The sequence below is a fragment of the Phyllobates terribilis genome, unplaced genomic scaffold (genome assembly GCF_046119375.1).
Source record: "Phyllobates terribilis strain yellow unplaced genomic scaffold, ASM4611937v1 Scaffold_2__4_contigs__length_985480577, whole genome shotgun sequence".
In the NCBI taxonomy this organism is placed as follows: domain Eukaryota; kingdom Metazoa; phylum Chordata; class Amphibia; order Anura; family Dendrobatidae; genus Phyllobates; species Phyllobates terribilis.
The window spans coordinates 378143960-378168368 of record NW_027362762.1 but is presented as its reverse complement, the minus strand read 5'-3'; the positions used below and the strand labels follow the sequence as shown (position 1 = coordinate 378168368).

The 24409-nt window shown below is 43.2% G+C and overlaps 1 protein-coding gene across 1 annotated transcript in view; it reads left to right on the top strand.

Moving 5' to 3' along the window:
- The window catches only part of SLC9A4 (solute carrier family 9 member A4), a 356947-nt gene that overhangs the window by 264470 nt on the left and 68068 nt on the right, over positions 1 to 24409 (top strand). The window contains exons 3-6 of the mRNA XM_073664760.1: positions 6901 to 7160; positions 7703 to 7920; positions 17579 to 17781; positions 21550 to 21636. Coding sequence (XP_073520861.1) covers positions 6901 to 7160; positions 7703 to 7920; positions 17579 to 17781; positions 21550 to 21636 — 768 coding nt within the window. The remainder of the gene's footprint in view (positions 1 to 6900; positions 7161 to 7702; positions 7921 to 17578; positions 17782 to 21549; positions 21637 to 24409) is intronic.

Here is a 24409-nt window from a genome sequence, read left to right as displayed (position 1 = left end):
GTGATTGATTTCACTTATTTATTCCGAAGGGTATGCAACCAAATATTAAGTAGAGAGTACCAACAATTTTGTCCGGCCCATTTTTGGGTTTTGTGTAAAATTATGTCCAATTTGCCTTATTTTCTCTGTTTTTTGTGTTGTTCTAATACACACAAAGGGAAATATGTATTACACAACATGTGTAATTGCAATAATTTTCTGAGAGAAATACCTCATTTTCTGGAACAATTTCAAGGGTGCCAACACTTTTGGCCATGACTTTATATGTCATGCAAAACTCTTAAAATACTGTCTCAAAATTACAAAATCATGTTTTGGTAATTTGGCACCATACATCTCAGGATATGTTATTTAAAAGGGTTGCACACCTATGCGGACATTTTTTTTTGTTACTTAAATGTATGTGTAACGGGTCTGGTAGGCGGAACCTCTGAGCTACTATACAAGGGGGCGGTCCTTGTAAGGGAGCGGGTGGCGACCAGGGAAGACGGGCAGGCAGTCACAGCAGGTGACCGGGACAGTCTCTGGGTGAACGGGCAGGAGGTCACGGCAAGTGACCGGGGCAGTCTCTGGGTAAAGGGTAGGTACGACCTGTGATGGCTGAACCTCCAGGTAGGCTAGCAGGCAGATGGAAGATGTGTGCTCCCAGGTGAGCAAGCGAGAGTCTCTGGAATAGCAGGTGGTCACAGCACGTGACGGCAGAGCCTCCAGGTAGGCAAGCAGGCAGGTAGCGGAGGAGCGCTCCCAGATGAGCGGGCAAGAGTCTCTGGAATAGCAGGTGGTCACAGCACGTGACGGCGGAGCCTCCAGGTAGGCAAGCAGGCAGGTAGCGGAGGAGCGCTCCCAGGTGAGCGGGCAAGAGTCTCTGGAATAGCAGGTGGTCACAGCACGTGACGGCGGAGCCTCCAGGTAGGCAAGCAGGCAGGTAGCGGAGGAGCGCTCCCAGGTGAGCGGACAAGAGTCTCTGGAACAGCAGGTGGTCACAGCACGTGACGGCGGAGCCTCCAGGTAGGCTAGCAGGCAGGTAGCAGAGGAGCGCTCCCAGGTGAGCGGGCAAGTTGGTCCATAGACAGACTGACAGGAGTAGGAAGGCAGACCGTCGGACCTCAGGCTAGCAAGCAGGTAGCAGGAATATCAGGCAGGAAACAGACAGCAAACTGGCAGGACTCTGGCAGGAATCAGGCAGGTAACTGGCAGGTAACTGGCAACGGGACCTGAGGGCTGAAGCAGAGTAGTGAACAGTGCAACAACATTGCTCGGGCACCTCCATTTTGGAGGAGGTGCCTTATATATGGTGAAGTCCTCCGGCCATTGGCCGGGGACTCCTTAGGACGGCGCGCGCGGCCCCTTTAAGAGGGAGGAAGCGCGCGCGCGCCCTAAGCACAGTGGCCGGGAAGGAGCGCGTGCTGCCAGCAGAGCGGGAGGAGGACGCCGGGCTCGGAGCAGAGAGGTGAGGGGAACAGCGTCCCTGCCTAGCAGAGGGCAGGGACGCCGACGCTACAGTATGCAGTTGGGGCTAAAAATCATTTTTGCTATTGGGTTTCATTAAAAATGTTACACCATTCGCCTGCTATAACCACTGTGTTACACTGTTTTTTGTTGACTGCAGAATAAGTTAACCAGGTTGGACACATTATCTTTCTTTTAACAGATGTATTGAGGACATAATTTTGTGGCACTTACGATTATATAGGTATAACAGGTTGTCCTCTTGCTCTTATTAGTGTAGCTTTCCTCACAGACTACACATAACATGGTCCATAAAATGGCTGCTGGTGAATGAACATGTGACCAGACCTGTCCATTAGTCATGTCTGTGCTGTTGTTATGCAGACGAAAGGAACTCCAGAAGGCCACACAGAGATGCTGGATGGTAGGTTTAAACAGCCATACTTTTATTCTCCCGCTTCCGTTCCCTTCTTTCCCCGTTCCCCGCGCGCTATCCTCCTTCCGCCTTTTTCCCTCCTCCCCATTACATCATCGTTACTAGGCAGAAACTGAAACAAGGATAATAGCCAACCAATCACAGATGTAGTAACAACATCACATCTCTCCTCTTCTCACAAAACAAAACAACAATAGAACTGGATAACGGTTCAAAAATTCACATTAGTACAAAGGGTTTTTTTTTTCGTTTTTTTTCTTTTTTTTTACTGCAGAACATAGTCCAAGAGGTGGGCTGGCGGTCTTCGATTTGCCCTCGCTGGATAGCGGTGAGACATCTCAGTCCCAGATGAACTTTCCGAGTCCTCTGAGGTATCCTCCCTTGGAACTGCTGAGCTCTGGGGACCCGGCGGGACGTCATCGCCATCTGCCTCGTCTGTTTCTGGGATATAGTCACAAAGTTTTTTAAAATGTGACACGTTCCTTGTGACCTGGCGACCGTGATCTTGAGCAGTGACCATGGTGCCTTTGACTTGTGTGACCTGAAAGGGTTCAGGATAGTATCGTGATGCAAACTTGTCACTAGGTCTTAGTCTTTTTACAAGGACCCAATCTCCCACCAAAACTTCCGGCGGCTTGCAACGATGACTGCTCTTATCTGCATACCTCTTCATCTTCTGTTTGGATATGGCATCCTTAGTAGCAATTGGTGTTTGAACAGGACTCAGCGGAACGCTCGGGAGTTTGACACGCATAGGCCTGTTGAACAGCGCAGTGGCGGGTGGTACCCCGGTAGTAGAATGGGGTGTAGCTCTGTACTGTCTAAGAAATCTGTGTAGCTCTTGCTGTAAATCCTTGTGCTCCATGGTAGCGATCCTCAAAGTTTTGTTGATTGATTGCATGAACCGTTCCACTTCACCATTGGCCTGAGGCCAGTAAGGAGTTATTTTCCTGTGAGTGAAACCCAGATAGGTTGCGAATGATCGAAAGTCTGTGCTATTAAAAGGTGGTCCATTGTCGGATTTCACTGTTTCCGGTATGCCATATGCCGAGAAGATTTTGTCTAATTTTGGTATAACAGCCCTGGCAGAGGTTGTCGAAACATGTTCAATGACTGGGAACCTCGAATAGTCATCGATGACAACCAGCAGATAGGAGTGATCCGGTAAAACACAGAAGTCAACACTAACAGCAGTCCACGGGCCCTCTGGCAGGGGTGTCATTTGTAAGGGTGCGCGTCTATGGTCAATTGTAGTTGCTTGGCAAGGTATGCAAGTTTCAATAAGTGCCTCTACTTTTTTGTCTAGTCCTGGAAACCAGACTTTCTCTCTCAGTAATTGCTTTGTTTTCACCACCCCTTGATGAGCCTCGTGGGCCAGATCCAGTACTCTGCTTTGAAGCTTCTGGGGTATCACCAGCCGATTGTTACGCAACAGTAGATTTGAATCAGACACGGAGAGAGCATGTCGTGCATTAAAGAAAGCTGTCAAGTAGGTTGTTTGATCTGGTGTTTGGAGGCAGGCTTCAGCAAGAAAATTGCTCCAATTTTTAGATCGAACAGTCTCTATAACTAACTGAAGTTGGTGATCGGAATCCACCGTTTGTTGTATTTCCTCCATAGTCATGGCTTTTGGCACAGAATGTGCAACGATAAAATTGATATGTTCCTCTGCAAGGATAGTTGCTGGGATGTCGTCCTTGGTAGTTTGTGGTGTTGGGTGTCTCGAGAAGTAGTCTGCCGGATTACCAGCTCCTGCCTCGTATCTCAACCGAAACTGGTAGTTCTGTAGGCGGAGCAACCAGCGTTCAAGTCGTGGGGGAGGCTTTGAAGAATGTTTGTTGAAAAGCGGAATGAGCGGTTTGTGGTCACTTATCACTGTGAATTTATGTCCCATAAGGTACAGATGAAAATGAAGGCATCCCCATACAACCGCAAGAGCTTCCCTTTCAGTTTGTGAATAGCATTGTTCTGTCTCTGTTAAGGCTTTGCTTGCATAGGAAATGGTAGAGAAGTTGCCTGCTTTGGACACTTGTGTGAGAATTGCACCCAGGCCCACCGGACTTGCGTCCACGATAAGCTCGGTGGACTTTAGAGGGTCAAAATAGGCCATGACGGTGTCGCCAGTTAGACTGGACTTCATGGAGTCGAATGCTGCTTGGTGTTCAGTAGTCCATGTCCAAGGAGTGTCTTTTTTCGTGAGTAGTCGCAGGGGTTCGGAGACCGTGGCCAGATCAGGTATAAATCGTCCACAGTACGTGACTAGTCCTAGAAAACTGCGAACCTCTGACACATTTTGAGGTTGGCTAGCTGACTTTATGGCAGAAATTTTCTGAGGATCTACTGAAACTCTTTGCTCAGAAAAGATATATCCAAAGAAGCTTAATGACTTTTGGTTAAACTCACATTTTGACGGATTGACAGTTAGATTGCAGGCTTGCAGTCTCTGAAACACTTGCTCTAAGTGACTGTCATGCTCCTCTTGGGTTGTACCATATATAAGAATGTCATCACTGACGTTTAGGACTCCTGCTATTCCAGATAGAACCTGACTGATAACGTTCTGAAATATTTCTGCCGCAGATGAGATACCAAAGTTCAACCTCTTGAATCGTCGTAAACCCACGTGGGTACTAAAAGTTGTAATGTATCTGGAATCTGGATGCAACTCAAGTTGATGATAACCTGATTTTAAATCAATTTTAGAGAATACTTTTGCACCATTCAGGTCTGCGAGAATGTCATCAATAGTGGGCGTGATGTGCCTTTCTCTTTGAATAGCCAGATTGGCATGCCGCATATCCACACATAGCCGGATTTTACCAGGCTGCTTTGGTTTTGGTGCAACAACAATGGGCGATACCCAAGGGGTCGGGCCTTCAACTCGTTCAACAACATCAGACGCTTCCAGATCTTGCAGTTCTTGCTCCACAAGTTTGCGGACATGAAATGGGATGTGCCTGTGAGGTTGAACAGACGGCTGTATTGACTGGTCAATATGCAATTTCATCTGAACGTCTTTTAGCTTACCGAGACCTTTAAAGAGATTGGGGTACCTCTGCATGATGTGTTGGGCCGAAGGACGCTATTGACCAGGTTGACCAGACCCAGAGATATAGCAGTACTGCAGCTGAGAAGCGTGTCTGCGGAGCACTCTACTACATATACAGTGTCGGTGATGGACTTCCCGTCAGCTGCAAGTTCTGACTGAAATTTTCCGCACAGGGGTAGTGCCGATGCTGAACCATAAGGAAAAATCTTTAGGCTAGTGCTTTGTAGAGCAGGTCTGTTTGGGAGTCGGCTATAGACTGCACGGCTGATGACGTTTACTGACGCCCCCGTGTCTACTAGGGCTTCCACCGGACTGCCATTTATCAGGATAAGTCGCCTTGGACTGGTTAGTGCGTGCAGTGTTTGAGATCCCTCTGCAGTTACTGAGAATAGATAAGTACTGTGAGGCTCGTCAGTAAGCTGCAGCGTTTGGACTTTTTGTGACCTGGGTTGTACTGTGGGATGAGGGGATTGTGGTTTGGATCTACACACTTTTGCAAAATGGTTTTGTTTTCCACAATTATGGCAGGTCCCCCCTTTTGCTGGGCAGACATTCTGGTGAGGATACGACCCTCCGCAGTTGTAGCAAGTTGCCCCCTGCGTACGAGGCACAGGCGGTCTCTGTGTTAGCTTTGCTATACAAGATGGTACTTCCGCCTCGCACTCAATGTTCTCTATGAGTTTAGCTTGTTTTTCGGCGACATCATTTACACGTGCTGTTTCAAGCAATTTTGCTAAAGTCATGGTGGGATCTCTGAGTGCTTGTCTCCGTAATTTAGAGGAGATACAGCCTTGTAAAATCTGCATTTGGATCTCTTTGTCGACATCTGCAAATTCACAGTAAGCTGCAAGGTGCCGTAGTCGGACATGATATTCATCAATATTTTCTGTTGCTGACTGCTTTAATTGTCTAAACTTGAAGATTTCAAATGCCGCATTTCTGTGTGGGGAGAAGTATTTTCTTAATGCTGCCTTGCTGAGCTCATAGTCTTTGTCTTCTCCAGTATTAGGCAGAGTAGTGAAGATATCATAGACTTGTTCCCCTGCATAATGTAATAGCATGGCTTTCTTCCTGGTATCATCTGATATGTTCATGGCTTGTAGGAATATATCAAAACGCTTCAGCCATTTCTCCCAACATGCTGCTAGGTTAGCTGGGGACTGATGTACATCAAAAGCAGGGAAGGCAGGTAAACAGGCCATTGTTGTAGAGCTGAAATACCTTTAGTTGATGATGAACGCTTCCTCGCCGCCAGTTGTGGTGTTGTTATGCAGACGAAAGGAACTCCAGAAGGCCACACAGAGATGCTGGATGGTAGGTTTAAACAGCCATACTTTTATTCTCCCGCTTCCGTTCCCTTCTCTCCCCGTTCCCCGCGCGCTATCCTCCTTCCGCCTTGTTCCCTCCTCCCCATTACATCATCGTTACTAGGCAGAAACTGAAACAAGGATAACAGCCAACCAATCACAGATGTAGTAACAACATCACAACGTCCAATTAAAAATCTCATTGAGTAAAATGCTCTTCTATTGGATGAGACTGATGGAAAGGTCTGGTCACATGTTCCTCCACCAGCAGCCATTGTATGGACAGTATCTCAGTGCCGTCTGCGAGGTAAGCTGCAGTAACAAGAGCAGGAGGAGAACTTGTTACCTATATTGTAGTAAGTGCCACAAAATTATATCCCCAACACACCTGATAAGATAAAGTTAATATGGCCAACTCGTTTGCCTATTGTTGGCTGCAGAATAAGTTCTACAGTGCAAAATTTAACCCAATCTCAAAAATTATTTTTAGCCCCAATTGCATGCATTTATGTAAGAAAAAAAATTGACCCCAAAAGCGGACAAACCCTTTATGCTCAATCGTAAGAAAGGCTGCATCTGTATTTGGATTCATACTGTTTGTTAGAAATCCTTACAGCCTTTACATATATACCCACACTGTCAATTTGTTTTTCCTCTAGGTTCTTTATAACATTTTTATTTCATTTACACAAATGCACACCTATGAACAAATTGAACCAGTGGACATACTTGCTGGTATAGGTCGTTTTTTTATGGTTGGCATTGGAGGAGTGTTTTTTGGGATCATCTTTGGATTCCTATCGGCTTTCATCACACGTTTTACCAGGAACATTACTTCTATTGAACCTCTTCTTGTTTTCATGTTCAGCTACCTATCCTACCTATCTGCAGAAGCCTTCTATCTCTCCGGAATCCTGGCGTGAGTATTATAGCATGACATTTTTACATAGAAAATCTATTTTAAAATTGACATTATTTATATCAAGCCATGCATAACATTAGTGTATTGTGTAATATATTTGTACATCGTCATGTACAGTTTTATTCTTCTATTGGCCTAATGCTAAATCTGTAAGACCTTGCACCAAGTGTAATATATTCACAGTCCTCATTTTTACCCTGCAACTTTGACCAATCACATTGAAGATGTAAAAGTGTTGCAGAGTCCTTTACATTTTGGAACAGACTACACATTATTGCCTTCTTTTTCTAAGATTTCTTTTTTTTCAGCTAGCAAGCACAATGTTATTGTCATAAGTATCTGCCTCATACAATAATACTAATATATCAGAGTGTGCTGCCATATCAGTGCTATCTGATGTCTTCGAATACTCCTATAGTACTATTTAATGAACTTAGTAAATTTTTACTATTTTACAAAATGTATGCTATTAAGAAATCAATATGCCAATAGGCTTCGGAATTTTGCACAGACATTTATTAGCTTTTTCTGCTTAACAGTATGACGGCCTGTGCAATGACCATGAAAAAATATATTGAAGAAAACATTTCAAAGAATTCAAGCATAACCATAAAATATTTTATGAAGATGGTGAGCAGCGTGAGTGAAACTCTGATATTTATCTTCATGGGCGTTTCTACAGTAGGAAAAAACCATGAATGGAACTGGGCTTTTGTCAGCTTTACGTTACTCTTCTGTCTCATTTGGAGAACACTGAGTAAGATATTAAAAATTATCGTTTATATATACATTTTTGCTGTAAATTATGACTTTTTTCACATTTAACCCTAGAACGCATGACCATAAAAATCTACATTTTCACATACCTGGGGCCTTTTAGGCCGGTGTGAAAATAACATGGAATAACTCAAACAAAAATGACAAGCAACTATATACCTGAGGAATACCTAGAGTTTCAAAATTCTAACTAAAGTAATCTTGCAGAAAATAGAAAACAATTAACAGGGCGGGCCTGCGAGGCCCCAGGTATGCGTTCTAGGGTTAATGTCATCCAGATTCTGTATCTCAAGTCCACTGAGAAACAAACTGCAATCATTTTGAGGGGAGAAATAAAAAACTAAAAAAAAACTAAAACAATGTGGTTGCATAAGTGTGTACACCATCACATTTAAAATCATGTTAAAAAGTAGTTACAGTGGTGGCCAAAAGTATTAGTGCCCTTGCAATTCTGTCAGATAATACTCAGTTTCTTCTTGAAAATGATTGCAGTCACAAATTCTTTGGTATTATTATCTTCATTTAATTTGTCTTCAATGAAAAAACACAAAAAGAATTGTCCTAAAGCCAAATTGGATACAATTCCACACCAAACCTAAAAAAGGGGGTGGACAAAAGTATTGGCACTGTTTGAAAAATCATGTGATGCTTCTCTAATTCGTGTAATTAACAGCACCTGTAACTTACCTGTGGCACCTAACAGGTGTTGGCAATAACTAAATCACACTCGCAGCCAGTTAACATGGATTAAAGTTGACTCAACCTCTGTCCTGTGTCCTTGTGTGTACCACATTGAGCATGGAGAAAAGAAAGAAGACCAAAGAACTGTCTGAGGACTTGAGAAACCAAATTGTGAGGAAGCATGAGCAATCTCAAGGCTACAAGTCCATCTCCAAAGACCTGAATGTTCCTGTGTCTTCCGTGCTCAGTGTCATCAAGAAGTTTAAAGCCCATGGCACTTTGGCTAACCTCCCTAGATGTGGACGGAAAAGAAAAATTGCCGAGAGATTTCAACGCAAGATTGTGCGGATGGTGGATAAAGAACCTAGACTAACATCCAAACAAGTTCAAGCTGCCCTGCAGTCCAAGGGTACAACAGTGTCAACCCGTACTATCCATCGGCGTCTGAATGAAAAGGCACTGTATGGTAGGATACCCAGGAAGACCCCACTTCTTACCCCGAGACATAAAAAAGCCAGGCTGGAGTTTGCTAAAACTTACCTGAGAAAGTCTAAAACATTTTGGAAGAATGTTCTCTGGTCAGATGAGACAAAAGTAGAGCTTTTTGGGAAAAAGCATCAACATAGAGTGTACAGGAAAAAAAAAGAGGCATTCAAAGAAAAGAACACGGTCCCTACAGTCAAACATGGCGGAGGTTCCCTGATGTTTTGGGGTTGCTTTGCTGCCTCTGGCACTGGACTGCTTGACCGTGTGCATGGCATTATGAAGTCTGAAGACTACCAACAAATTTTGCAGCATAATGTAGTGCCCAGTGTGAGAAAGCTGGGTCTCCCTCAGAGGTCATGGGTCTTCCAGCAGGACAATGACCCAAAACACACTTCCAAAAGCACTATAAAATGGTTTGAGAGAAAGCACTGGAGACTTCTAAGGTGTCCAGCAATGAGTCCAGACCTGAATCCCATAGAACACCTGTGGAGAGATCTCAAAATGGCAGTTTGGAGAAGGGACCCTTCAAATATCAGGGACCTGGAGCAGTTTGCCAAAGAAGAATGGTCTACAATTCCAGCAGAGCATTGTAAGAAACTCATTGATGGTTACCGGAAGCGGTTGTTCGCAGTTATTTTGGCTAAAGGTTGTGCAACCAAGTATTAGGCTGAGGGTGCCAATACTTTTGTCTGGGCCATTTTTTGAGTTTTGTGTGAAATGATCAATGATTTGATTTTTGCTTCATTCTCTTTTGTGTTTTTTCCTTGCAAGCAAATTAAATGAAGATAATAATACCAAAGAATTTGTGATTGCAATCATTTTCAGGAAGAAACTGAGTATTATCTGACAGAATTGCAGGGGTGCCAATACTTTTGGCCACCACTGTAGTACACAGGTGCCATCATTTACTGACATTCTAATTAACTCCATATAAAGTTAAGCTATTCAAGTAGGCTTTTCCTGCTATTTCCTTAGTTGCATTTTACAACAAAAGACACGGTCCATAAACAGCTTACTACATAGCAAACGTAGCTCATTGTTGAAAGTTATCAGTCAGGAGGAAGGTGCAGCTGGATGCCCTTCAAAAAATAATGAAAAGGCAAGAAGAAAATTGGACCGGGAGACTGCCAAAACGCCTGCAGCAACATTAAAGGAGCTACAGTAATTTCTGTCAAGTTCTGGTTATTTACCGCATGTGACAACAATCTCTTGAATTTTTTATATGTCTGGCCTGTGGATTGGGCAGTAAGACAGGAGCCTTTCCTTGCAAAAACATCCAAGCCTGGCTTTGTTTTGCCAAAACTTACATCAAGTCTGCCAACAGCAGGTGGGAAAAATTTTTACGGTCTGATGAAACCAAGGTTGAACAACATACCCACAGTGAAGCATAGTGAAGGCAGAAATATGCTTTGGGGCTGTTTTTCAGCAGCTGGAAGTGGGGCTTTAGTAAAGGTGGAGGAAATAATGAACAGTTCCAAATTTCAGTCAATTTTACAACAAAACTTTCATGCCTCTGCTAAAAAGCTGACGATGAAGACATCTAAGCTAAGTATCAAAAGAATGGCTTTGCCGGAAGAAAATCAAAGTTTTGTAATGGCTCAGCCATAGCCTAGACATGAATCCAATTGAAAACTGTGGGTGACCTGAAGAGGACTGTACAGAGTAGATGCTCATTCAATCTGACAGATTTGGAGCGCTACTGAAAGGAAAGTACTAATGGAGCCATATGCCTCAATCGTGCTGAGGGAGTCGACGTGGACACTGTGTGGCATCTTTATTGGCAAAATTAAACCTTTTCAGAAATGTACAAAATGCTGGTCTGGCACATTTTTGTGCATGTCTGAAACAGACTAATACTACCATGAAGGAGGCCAGACAGAGTCCATAGTGACTCTGTTAATTTCATTGAAGAGAATGGCTCCATCAGGACTCTGTCGGGTCTCGTAGTAATCTTGTTTTTTTGGGAATTGCAAAAGAAAGTGCTGATGGAGAACACTATACTAGACCCCTTTCACATGTCCGTGTTTTCGATACGAGTGGTATCCATTTTCACACGTACCAGAGACACGTACACACATACGCCCATTATAATCTATGGGGCTGCGCACATGTTTGAGCTTTCACATGGACAGTGTGACCCACAGGTATACATGTCTGTTTTTTTCCACCAGCAAAGATAACAATACGTACATGGATGACGTGTGTCATCTGTGTGACAATCCCCGTGACATGTACTGAAATAGAATACAGAATATAAATTGCAGATGTTTAGGGGCTAAAGATGTGCAAAGATATAGATAGATAGATATCCATGAGATATATAATTAGTGCTTTGCGTATGTAGCTTACTGTTCATGTATTAACCTAATAAATAAAAAAAAAATGACGTCAGGTCCCCCCCATTTTTGGTAACCAGCAAAGGTAAAGCAGACAGCTGTGAGCTGATATTATCAAGCTGGGAATGTCCATGGTTATTAGGCTCTTCCCAGCCTAAAAATACCAGCCCGCAGCTATCACCGAAGTGGAGCATCACGAGATGCTCCAATTCTAGCGCTTCCCCTTCACTCTTCCCGATTGCCCTAGTGCGGTGGCAATTGGGGTAATGGGGCTTGGGGTTGATGTCAGCTGTGAATTGCCCAAAAGCACAGCTGGCATCAAACTCTGGTGTTAGTAATGGAGAGGTGTCTATCAGACACTCTCATTACTAACCCAGTTATAAAAAAACACACAAAAAATACTTTATTCAAATAAACATTCCCCGACACTTTCCCTGGTTCACCACTTTATTTAAAAAAAAAATTCCACTGAATCCGGCGTAGTCTAGTGAATGGAAACCTGAAAAGAATATACACACAAAACACAGACAAATAAAACAAAGACAATTTCCCTAGTTTACCACTTTATTACAAAAAAAAAAAAAAGTTTCCACACAGGTTCGACATTTCCCACCGAATTCTACGTAGTCCAAGTGAATCGAGCAAAGTCCTTCATGTAAAGACTATGATGCTGCATAGTTTTTGCAAACAGTCACTGCCGGGTCACGCTGCGCTGCTTGATACTCAGTGGCTCTGAACAGCAGTGACGTCATTAACGTTACCGCTCATCAGAATCACCGGGTCTATCTACGAGTATCTAAAAATAGAAAAGCAAGCGCAGCTCCAGGGTAAGGTGGGTGCAGAGCCTCCCTGCCAAAAACCAAACTATCCAGATAAAATGTAACAAATGGAGGTAGCACACAAAGCAATATGGCAAAAAAACAAAAACAGTGATTTATTAGCCCATAGTGGCAGTAGCAATGTTTCGATTCTGAGATGCCGAGGCCCTAACATCAGCCCTCGGAAGATGCTGCATGTGAAATGCATGTCAGGAGTGAATCCTTTTGGTTTCCATACAGATTATTGCCCTTTATTTTACTTCAATAATTGTCTTGTATCTAGCTCAGTATGTTTCCATCTTCAGACTCTTGTGTCTAGCTAGGTAATTTTCTATTGCGTTCTATGGTATTGTGTGTCCTTACCCTGTAGAATTTTTCCACAGTTTATATTTGTATATGCTGCATATCTTTTTTGACACCTCACTCACCATTTTATCCAATTATCACAACTTCGTCTGTGCATGACCGTGCGGGACACTTTTTTGATATTAGCATTTTGGCTTATTGCTCAGTGAAGATTCATTATATGGAGTGTGATGTTTGATTCATATGTGTATACATTTACCTTTTTTCTCCACATCTGAGGGTTACTTATTAAGATACGTTAGATTACTGGAGAATTTTATCCACAGTCTAGTTTTTTGTATACACATTGTTCCACCCCTCTGGAGGATTAACATATATATTATTTATATATATATACAGTACAGACCAAAAGTTTGGACACACTGTCTCATTTAAAGATTTTTCTGTATTTTCATGACTTTGAAAATTGTACATTCACACTGAAGGCATCAGAACTATGAATTAACACATGTGGAATTATATACTTAGCAAAAAAGTGTGAAACAACTGAAAATATGTCTTATATTCTAGGTTCTTCAAAGTAGCCATCTTTTGCTTTGATGACTGCTTTGCACACTCTTGGCATTCGCTTGATGAGCTTCAAGAGGTAGTCACCGGAAATGGTTTTCACTTCACAGGTGTGCCCTGTCAAGTTTAATAAGTGGGATTTCTTGCCATATCAATGGGGTTGGGACCATCAGTTGTGTTGTGCAGAAGTCAGGTGGATACACAGCTGATAGTCCTACTGAATAGACTGTTAGAATTTGCATTATGGCAAGAAAAAAGCAGCTAAGTGAAGAAAAACGAGTGGCCATCATTACTCTAAGAAATGAAGGTCAGTCAGTCCGAAAAATTGGGCAAACTTTGAAAGTGTCCCCAAGTGCAGTTGCAAAAACCATCAAGCGCTACAAAGAAACTGTCTCACATGAGGACCGACCCCAGGAAAGGAAGACCAAGAGTCACCTCTGCTTCTGAGGATAAGTTTATCCGAGTCACCAGCCTCAGAAATCGCAGGTTAACAGCAGCTCAGATTAGAGACCAGGTCAATACCACACAGAGTTCTAGCAGCAAACACATCTCTACAACAACTGTTAAGAGGAGACTATGTGCAGCAGGCCTTGATGGTAAAATAGCTGCTAGGAAACCATTGCTAAGGACAGGCGACAAGCAGAAGACACTTGTTTAGGCTAAAGAACACAATGAATGGACATTAGAGCAGTGGAAATCTGTGCTTTGGTCTGATGAGTCCAAATTTGAGATCTTTGGTTCCAACCACCGTGTCTTTGTGCGACGCAGAAAAGGTGAACGGATGGACTCTACATGCCTGGTTCCCACCGTGAAGCATGGAGGAGGAGGTGTGATGGTGTGGGGGTGCTTTGCTGGTGACACTGTTGGGGATTTATTCAAATTGAAGGCATACTGAACCAGCATGGCTACCACAGCATCTTGCAGCGGCATGCTATTCCTTCCGGTTTACGTTTAGTTGGACCAACATTTATTTTTCAACAGGACAATGACCCCAAACACACCTCCAGGCTGTGTAAGGGCTATTTGACCAAGAAGGAGAGTGATGGCGTGCTACGCCAGCCAGATGACCTGGCCTCCACAGTCACCAGACCTGAACCCAATCGAGATGGTTTGGGGTGAGCTGGACCGCAGAGTGAAGGCAAAAGGGCCAACAAGTGCTAAGCATCTCTGGGAACTCCTTCAAGATTGTTGGAAGACCAATTCCGGTGACTACCTCTTGAAGCTCATCAAGAGAATACCAAGAGTGTGCAAAGCAGTCATCAAAGCAAAAAGTGGCTACTTTGAAGAACCTAGAATATAAGACATATTTTCTGTTGTTTCACACTTTTTTGTTAAGTATATAATTCCACATGTGTTAATTCATAGTTTTGATGCCTTCAGTGTGAATGTACAATTTTAAAAGTCATGAAAATACAGAAAAATCTTTAAATGAGAAGGTGTGTCCAAACTTTTGGTCTGTACTGTATATATATATATAGTCAGGTACTTGTTTAATTTTGAAGGCAAACATCCTCTATACATTAAGTGTTCCCTGTGTGGTTCCAGTCTCTATTTGACTTTCTCATTTTTATGTTTTATTGCTAGTTTTATATATATATTTACAGTATATCAATAAAGAATTATATTATTTTATTTGGGCTGTGTCACTCCTGGTTAGTCATTGAATGGAAGGCCGCCTGTGAATACCAAGTGCTGTTTGGGATGTATATCACTGTTTCCACTTTTGGCTATTAGAATTGATCCCGTTATGCTCAGTTTCTCTGGGTAATTTGTAGTCTTTATGGATGTGAGTGGAGTGTGGTGTCTTTAATTAGATTCAGCCCTCCTCACATAACCTTTCATCTCAGTTGTACCAGCCCCAGCTCCTGGGGGGTTCCCTGGTATTCTCTTGGGTCTTTCGAATATTTGCCTTGCAGCTTGGGATCTTTTCTGCCTACCTATAGAGTGGTGCTGCTATTGCCAGTACATTTTCCCTTTAGCAAAATGGCTTTTTCAACACCATGTAATGTGCAGCAATGCATCTGGCTTCCTTCACACACTGTGATGTCATTTCACATTTTAACGGGGCTCAGGGCGGTAGCCGCGGATAAAGGACTCTTTTTCCGCACCCCGGCCCGCTATAGAAAAACCAGGTCCGTTTTCAGTGTGTGTCTGTGGACAGGTTACCGTAATGGACATCTTCCAGCTCTTCTGGTCTACCATGCATTGCACAGTTCCGATTCCCTGCGACCCAATGAATGGCAAACCACGCCAGTCCATAAAACCAAAATCCTCTTTACTGACAGTTTGACTTGTACAGAGAGAACAACAGGAGATGCAGATGTCTTTCTCTTGGTTACAGTACAGTGATATGTCTTCAATAAACATTTTCAGCAGCACAGTTGGCGAATTGCAGAACAAGTTAGAAACCTTCAACCTTTCTAGGTATAGAGACACTTTGGCTGAGCTTTCCCAGTTACCTCTTTCCTTCATCCCACTTTTCAGGAACCATGAGACGATGCATCTGTGGCTGCCACCTTACTGAATGTGCCCCCAGCCTTGCTGGCTCGTCTCTTCTCAGACCCGCAGCTTCCAAGAACTGGCTGACACTTTTCCATTTCCCAGAAAACCTTAGGGACTCTAACAAAGTCTTCTGGCCGTACGTCCCCTTCTCCAACTCGCCTGCTAAGAGTATTTCACTGCCACCAATGGAGTTTTACTTAGAAGCTTCCTCTCTCTGCTTTTCTGCTCTCTTCATCCACAGACTCCCCTTAGCCAGAGGGTGTCCTTACTTCTTCCTCTTCTATTTCTTAACTAACTCAACTTCCTGTGCAATTAACCCAGAGATACCCAATGCTCCTCCCCACTATGGACCAGCCCTACAGTAAACCCTGTGATACCCTACTAAACAGGAACTGCAGCCACAGGACGATAACAATAAAATACAGTACAGTAAAATACATGTCAGAGAAGGGGAACGCCATCCTCTCCACTCTCACACGATCCCTTTCATACTATTGAATGAGTGCGGACATGTGCACAGCGTTTACTAACCTTTTCCAAGATGGCGCCAGTGACTTCAATCATCATTGTGCATGTGCGAAATCGCATTGCACACCTAATTTTTGTTCTGACATGTGCAGTGGGCTAATTAGGATGCCGAATACGACAGTTTTGTTATACAGATGTTCCTGTGATCTATAGGGTGAGTAATCTGAGCTATATTTAATTATTGTGATTTTTTTAACCTGGTATTTACCTGCATAATTAAAGAAGTTTTCCCACAAACAAAAATGTTCATTTTAATCAATAGATCTTGGAATGATAATAAGTTCCACAATTGAATGTATTTAACTAAAATGTTCCTGTGCTGAGATAATCTTATAAATGTGTTCCTGCTGTGTACTGTGTAATGGCTGTGTCTGACTGTGCAGGAACATGGTCTGATCATACCACAGCTCCTGGGCAGGGGAGGAAGCAAAAGAGAGGACACAGGCAGCACAGCAGGGGATCACAGCTAATCCTTTTTTTGAAGTAAAACATTGTTTAAAAACAGGCAGGGAAATGTTTTACCTCACAAAAAGAATCAGCTGCCATCCCGTACTGATCAGACTGTGTTCTGTACACGGTCAGACACAGTCATTACACAAGGGAACATTTATAAGATTATTTCAGCACAGAAACATTTTATTTAAACACATCCAATTGTGGAAATTATTATTATTATTATTCCAAGATCTGTTGAATAAAATGAACTTTCATTCGTGGGAAAACCCCTTTAAGCACTATTGCACTTTTTCTGCACAGTGTGATACCATAATACCTTCACTTGCAGGTATTTTTAATGTATAAGCACATGGTAATATATTTGTATATTGTATATTCACCTTGTATATGTATTTTTTTGTAATTTTTATAACATTGTATAATCACCTTCCTAATCACTTTAAATATATGGCATTTATATCCTATCACTGCTTGAGAAAGGTTAATACCTCAGAACCGAAATGTTGTCACTGCCACTATGGGCTAATACACCACTGTTTGTTAGGTTTTTTGCCATATTGCTTGGTGTGCTGCCTCCATTTGTTACTTTTTATCTATCTATCTATCATCTATCTATCTATCTATCAAAAGTGTCTGTGGCGTAAATACATTTTTAAGAAACATCATGAAAAAAATATTTTAGAATATAATGTGTTCAATGGAACCAAGATTATGGTTGATACAGCTTCTAGTTGGTGAATCTTTGGAGCTACATGAATGTGGAAAATTTAAAGCTAATTTTGTCCCCTGTCAAATTTCTATAATTCCTACTGAATAGTAAAATATATTTATTTAGTTTCAGAAGCACATTAAAATGTATAAAAAATCTGTATACTATAACATGTGAGTAATGCTGTGTCTTTGTGTTTATACCTTTGTGTTAATAATGCCTTGTTTTTTTCTTTTCTTTACAATGTAGGCGTGTTTATTTTGTTCTACATAATAAACAAATTTCGAACATATCCATTCACTTTTAAAGACCAGTTCATCATTGCTTACAGTGGTTTACGTGGCGCCAGTAGCTTTTCACTTGTGTTTTTGCTGCCCATTCTATTATTTCCTAGAAAGAAAATGTTCATCACTTCAACAATTGTCGTAATATATTTCACAGTATTTATTATGGTAAGAATATTATATATATTACTGTATATACAGTATACAATACTATGCAAAAGTTTTAGGCAGGAGTGAAAAATACTGCAAAAAATCCTTTGAAATATAGAAGTGTTAAGAGTTTATTTTTATTAATTAACAAAATGCAAAGGGCCCGAATAAAAGAGAAATCTAAGTAAAATCACTATTTGGTGTGACCACCCTTTGCCTTCACAGTATCAAAGTAGGAATTCTTCTAGGTACACTTGCACACAGTTTTTAAAGGAACTTAGTAGGGGGGTTGTTCCAGACATCTTGAGGAACTGACATGACCACAGATTTTCTTTGGATGTAGGTTTACGAAAATGTAGCCTCGATAATGTTGAGTTAGAGGTCATGTCATAACTTCCAGGACTCCGTGTTCTTCTTTATGGTAAATGATTTTCCTTAAAGCACCTCTACAGCAATTTTCTTAGTTTCAGTGCTGGAGTCGTATCACGTATTTAGGTTTCCCGACTGTAGTCTTATATGTAATAGCCGCTGTCTTCAGCTGTTTCTAGCACCACTCCAGTCTCGCGCTGTCATCTTGTGACCGCAGCTTCTGACTGACCAAAAGTCAGAGGTAATGGTCACAAGTTCTCATTGTAAGTCTATGACAACCTTGTTCTGGCTCTTAATAGTCTTACTTTCAGTTGTGACTTTCGGCTCACCCAGCAAACACTGGGGCGATCCAGCATGTCACAACCTGCAGAAGAGGACGAGAGCAACTTACAGATGAAGACAGTGGCTTTTGAGTTTAATACTAGGGGCAGGGAAGATTAGTGGCATTACTCCAGCTAAAAAAAAGCAAAAAAAAAAACACTGGAGTGGTGCTTTAATGACATTGGCTGCATGCTTGGGTTTGTTTTCCTGCTGCAGAATTAATTTGGAGCCAATCAGAGACCTCACTGATGATATTGCAGGATGGAAAATTATCTGCCTGTATTTCTCAACATTGAGGGCACCAAGAAATGGGCAACATTGAGGACCCTACATGCAATGGTCAACCAAAGAAACACATCATGCTTACTTGCCTTCGAAATCGGAAGTTATCCAACGGTGCCATCAGCTCATAACTGGCAGCTGTCATTGGGGCCCAGTTACAACCATTTACTTTTCGAAGATGTCAAAAGTGGTCTACATGGAAGAATTGCTGCCAAAAATAATACCTTCTTCATGGAGACAAGGAAAAGTGACTCAACTATGCATAAAAACATAGGAACCGTGGTGCAGACAAATATCAGCAGGTGCTTTGAAATTTGAAATAGTTGGCTGTAATAGAAGGCAATTTACTTGCCAAACAACTGGAGAGCCGTACAATATTGAGTGTCTGCAAGAAACAGTGAAGCATAGTGGAAGTTCCTTGCAAGTAAGCGCTGAATTTAAGAAATTGGAATAGGGAAATTGGTCAATATTAATTGTGTCCTCAGTCCTCAGAGAAATATAGGCAGATATTTTTCCATCTTGCAATACCATCACTGAAGCGTCAGATTTGCTCCAAATTTATTCTGCTGCAGGACAATAACTACAAGGATACAGCCAATGTCAATAAAGTGAAGCTGACAGCTGATACATGTTGCCAAATCCATGAGCAGCATGTATCAGGTACCGGCTGTATGATTTCACCCAGGTATTTTTGAAAAACATACTTTAAAAGCCGCCTGTCCGACTAGACTGCACTGCGGCTTGGTCCCTAGTGTTTTAAAGTATGTTTTTCTTTGAAACACAGCAGCGTTTCAGAGTCAAACATACCTGGCTGAGATTATACAACCAGTGCCTGATACATGCTGCCCAAAGATTGGGCAGCATGCATCAGCTGTCAGGTTCACTTTAAGAATTATCTTCAGCACATAGAAGAACAATGAGTCATGGCAGTGATTATATATATGGTCCTCATAAAACCTTGAACTCAACCTCAAGTCTGTATGTTATTACATGAAGACACAAAAGGATTTGCGGAAGCCTACATTCACAGAAAATCTGTGATTAGTTCTGCAAGATGGTTGGAACAATGAGGTCCTGCAAAAACTGTGTGCAATTGTACGTAGAAAAATTGATGATTTGATGCATCTTTTCCACATCTGCCTAAAAAATTTGCACAGTACCATGTATGAATATATATTACATACAACATATGTATCATATACAGTGCCTACAAGTAGTATTCAACTCCCTGCAGATTTAGCTGGTTGACACATGCGGAATTAACTTGGCATTGTGACATTTGTACTGTAGATCAGCCTGGAAGTGGGAAATGCACTGCAGCAAATTTTTTTTTTTTTTTTTTTAAATGTTAAAAGTAAATTCAGAGTGTCATTTATTATTCAACCCCTCAAACCACAAGAATTCAGTTTGGTCCCCCTAAAGTATTAAGAAGTAGTTCAGGCACCAAGAATAATGAGCTTCACATGTGTGGATTAAAGATCTCTTTTGCCAGCCTTTTCTGACTATGTAAGACCCTCCCCAAACTTGTGAACAGCACTCAGACATGGTCAACATGGGAAAGACAAAGGAGCATTCCAAGGCCATCAGAGACAAGATCGTGGAGGGTCACAAGGCTGGCAAGGGGTACAAAACCCTTTCCAAGGAGTTGGGCCTACCTGTCTCCACTGTTGGGAGCATCATCCGTAAGTGGAAGGCTTATGGAACTACTGTTAGCCTTCCACGGCCTGGACAGCCTTTGAAAGTGTCCTCCCGTGCCGAGGCCAGGCTTGTCCGAAGAGTCAAGGCTAACCCAAGGACAACAAGGAAGGAGCTCCGGGAAGATCTCATGGCAGTGGGGACATTGGTTTCAGTCAATACCATAAGTAACGTACTCCACCGCAATGGTCTCCGTTCCAGACGAGCCTGTATGGTACCTTTACTTTCAAAGCATCATGTCAAGGCTCGTCTACAGTTTGCTCATGATCACTTGGAGGACTCTGAGACAGACTGGTTCGAGGTTCTATGGTCTGATGAGACCAAGATCGAGATCTTTGGTGCCAACCACACACGTGACGTTTGGAGACTGGATGACACTGCATACGACCCCAAGAATACCATCCCTACAGTCAAGCATGGTGGTGGCAGCATCATGCTGTGGGGCTGTTTCTCAGCCAAGGGGCCTGGCCATCTGGTCCGCATCCATGGGAAGACGGATAACACGGCCTACCTGGAGATTTTGGCCAAGAACCGCCGCTCCTCCATCAAGGATCTTAAGATGGGTCGTAATTTCATCTTCCAACAAGACAACGACCCAAAGCACACAGCCAAGAAAACCAAGGCCTGGTTCAAGAGGGAAAAAGTCAAGGTGTTGGAGTGGCCTAGTCAGTCTCCTGAAAACTTGTGGAAGGAGCTCAAGAATAAAGTCCACATGAGACACCCAAAGAACCTAGATAACTTGGAGAAGATCTGCATGGAGGAGTGGGCCAAGATAACTCCACAGACCTGTGCCGGCCTGATCAGGTCTTATAAAAGACGATTATTAGCTGTAATTGCAAACAAGGGTTATTCCACAAAATATTAAACATAGGGGTTGTATAATAATTGACCCACACTTTTATGTTTAAAATTTAATAAAATTCAACTGAGCAACATAACTTTTTGGTTTGTAAGATTTATGCTTCTGTTCATAAATCCTACTCTCGTTTGCAGTTTGAAGGCTCTAACTTATTTGCATCTTATCAAACCAGCTAAATCTGCAGGGGGTTGAATACTACTTGTAGGCACTGTACAACACATGAATATTGCAATGTAAAATGTATGTGTATTTTAATACAGGGAATAACTATTGGACCATTAGTTAGATTTCTAGATGTGAAAAAAACTTCCCGCGAAGAAACAGTTAACCAAGAGATTCATAAACGCGTAAGTATTATACAATTATTTACTCTCATGTTTATATATGGGATAATGCACCCACTAGGAAGTCACTGAGTTGTTCCATGACCAGATTAAAACAGAGGGCTGCTGCATGGAGAGTACATGGAATAAACAAAAAATTCCAAAGTGATTCATAAATAGAGATATGCATTAGTGATGAGGGAGTACTAAAATGCTCGGGTACGCGTTGCTCGGGTCGAGCAAATTGGAATACTCGGGTGCTCGACCCGAGCAACGAGCCCAATGTAAGTCTATGGGAAACTCGAGCATTTTTCAGGCGGCTCCACCCAGCGGTCGGCAGAGGGCCTAAAAATTGCCCAAATCGACGGGAACAATGCTCAAATGACATGGGAACAGCATGGGGAAGACCCCTGGAAGCATTTCTGACTCCTAGGTAACTGCTGTCAACAACGTTGTTAGAGTAGTATGCCACTATTACGGACTCACAATAAAACATACAAAAAAGAAACCAAAATGGATTTTCCTGGGAAATATGTTAAGGAACATCCTTTCCAGGGTAATGACTTGTATAAGAGGCAAAATAAATAACCAAAAACAAAAATACTCCTCCACACCTTAGGCTATGTTCACACGTAGCGTTTTTGATGAGTTTTTGCACTTTTGCATTGCTTTCAACCAAGACAAATGCATTCACTGGGAAATGTAATTTTAACATTTTACAATCTTATCTGGCCATGTGGTGTGTGACACATCATCAGACACATGCATACAGTGCTAAAAAGACATGGGAACAGCATGGGGAAGACCACTGGAAGCATCTCTGACTCCCAGGTCACTGCCTAAAAGTGTGCCCATCATAAGTGATAGTGTTGATCGAGCACTAAAATGCTCGGGTGCTCGAAGCTCGGGCCGAGCTCGCCGTGATACTCGGGTGCTCGACCCGAGCAACGAGCCCAATGTTAGTCTATGGGAGACCCGAGCATTTTTGCGGTGGCACCCCCGGCAGTCTTTTAAAAGCCTAACAAGTGCCCAAAACAATAGTGACAGTGCTCAAATGACATGGGGACAGCATGGGGATCGCCCCAGGAAGCATTTCTGACCCCCAGGTCATTGCTGTCAACAAAGTGGTCAGAGGTATTAAGCCACTTTTACGGGCTCACAATAAAACGTTCAAAAACGAAACTGAAACTTTTTTCCTGTGAAATATGTTAAGGAATTTCTTTTCCAGGGTAAAGACTTGTGTATAAGGTAAAATAAATAACCAAAAACAAAAATACTCCTCCACACCTTGGGCTATGTTCACAAGTAGCATTTTTTATGCGTTTTTGCACTTTTGTATTGCTTTCAACTGTGACAAATGCATTCACCGGGAAATGTCATTTTAACATTTTACAACCTTATCTGGCCATGTGCTGTGTGACACATGCATAAAGTGCTGAAAAGACATGGGAACAGCATGGGGAAGACCCCTGGAAGCATCTCTGACACCCAGGTCACTGTCTAAAAGTGTGCCCATCATAAGTGATCCTTGCCGCATCAGAAGATGCAGACTTGCAACTATCCCCGTGCAAGTTCTAGTCCCAGGGCAGTGTTCAATTGTACCTCCCCCATTCCTTGCAATACAAGCGCAAGTATGCAGCCTGCCACCCACCCACCCCCAGACTGCAATACTATACTGCTTGCTTGCTTGCACTTGAAATTGGGCCTTTTAGGCATGTGGAGGCGGAATCTGGCCACCACGTCATGGCTGCGTTGGCGGCCTGGAATCCATACTCAGTCCCCAGCCGCCCGGCGGCCGGGTGTCCATGCTCGGTCCCCAGCCGCCTGGGGGCAGCCGGGTGTCCATAAACGGTCCCCAGCCGCCCCTATTTCTCCTTGGAACATCCCCCCCACACACTTTTCTTAGCCCGGCCTGCTTTAGGGCAGCATTGGACGAGCCCACCAAAGAACCAGACTCCTCCGGTGGGCCCTGGCTTCTCCATCAGGGGAGTTGAGAGTGCCAAGGTGAGGAGCATGATGATGATGACAGAAGTTAGCATCTGCTTTGTTTTCTTTTAATGCAAGTGTAAGTGTGCAGCCTGCCACCCACCCACCCCCAGACTGCAATGCCATACTGCTAGCTTGCACTTGAAGTGGGGCCTTTTAGTTTGGAGGAGGCCGAAGCTGGCCACTACCTCATGGCTGCTTCGGCAGCGAGGTATCCATACTCAGTCCGCAGCCGCCCCTATTTGTCCTGGTGTGCCTGACGCGCCCCTGGGCCTGTGTCGCGCTGCGTTGCGCACGCGGGAGCTTACCCGGAGCCGGATCTCTTGAGGGTTGTAGTCTCGTGGCGGTGACCCGGTCCGTGCCCAGGGAGTCAAACTGAGCGGCGATGTATCAGCGGTAGATGTTGTACGACTACGCCACCCGTTGAATGCAGCTATGGAGCTGCCGCTGCAGGACAGTCCGCTGAGGCCGGTGGATGGATGGTGCAGCGTAGATGGTATAACCCCCAACGGGAGGGGTATGTCCTCAGGGCAGCAGATGTGGATGATGGGGGTAGCAGGAACCACTCGGAGACGGTACGGTGTAGTTCAGGGTCTTTACTGGTGACAACGATAGACCCTCCTGGAGTACTGGCTAGCGATTGGGGCCTGGTCAGTCCTTGAGCAGATGGGATCTCCCCTGGCCAGGCGGAGTTGTAGGCCTCCCAAACTGACTGTACTCTTCTGGCTACCTTGCTAGAAGCGGGTATAAGTAGCCCACGTCCCTGAGTGTACCGTGTGGTGCTCACCCGTATGGCCGGTGACTCGGGGCC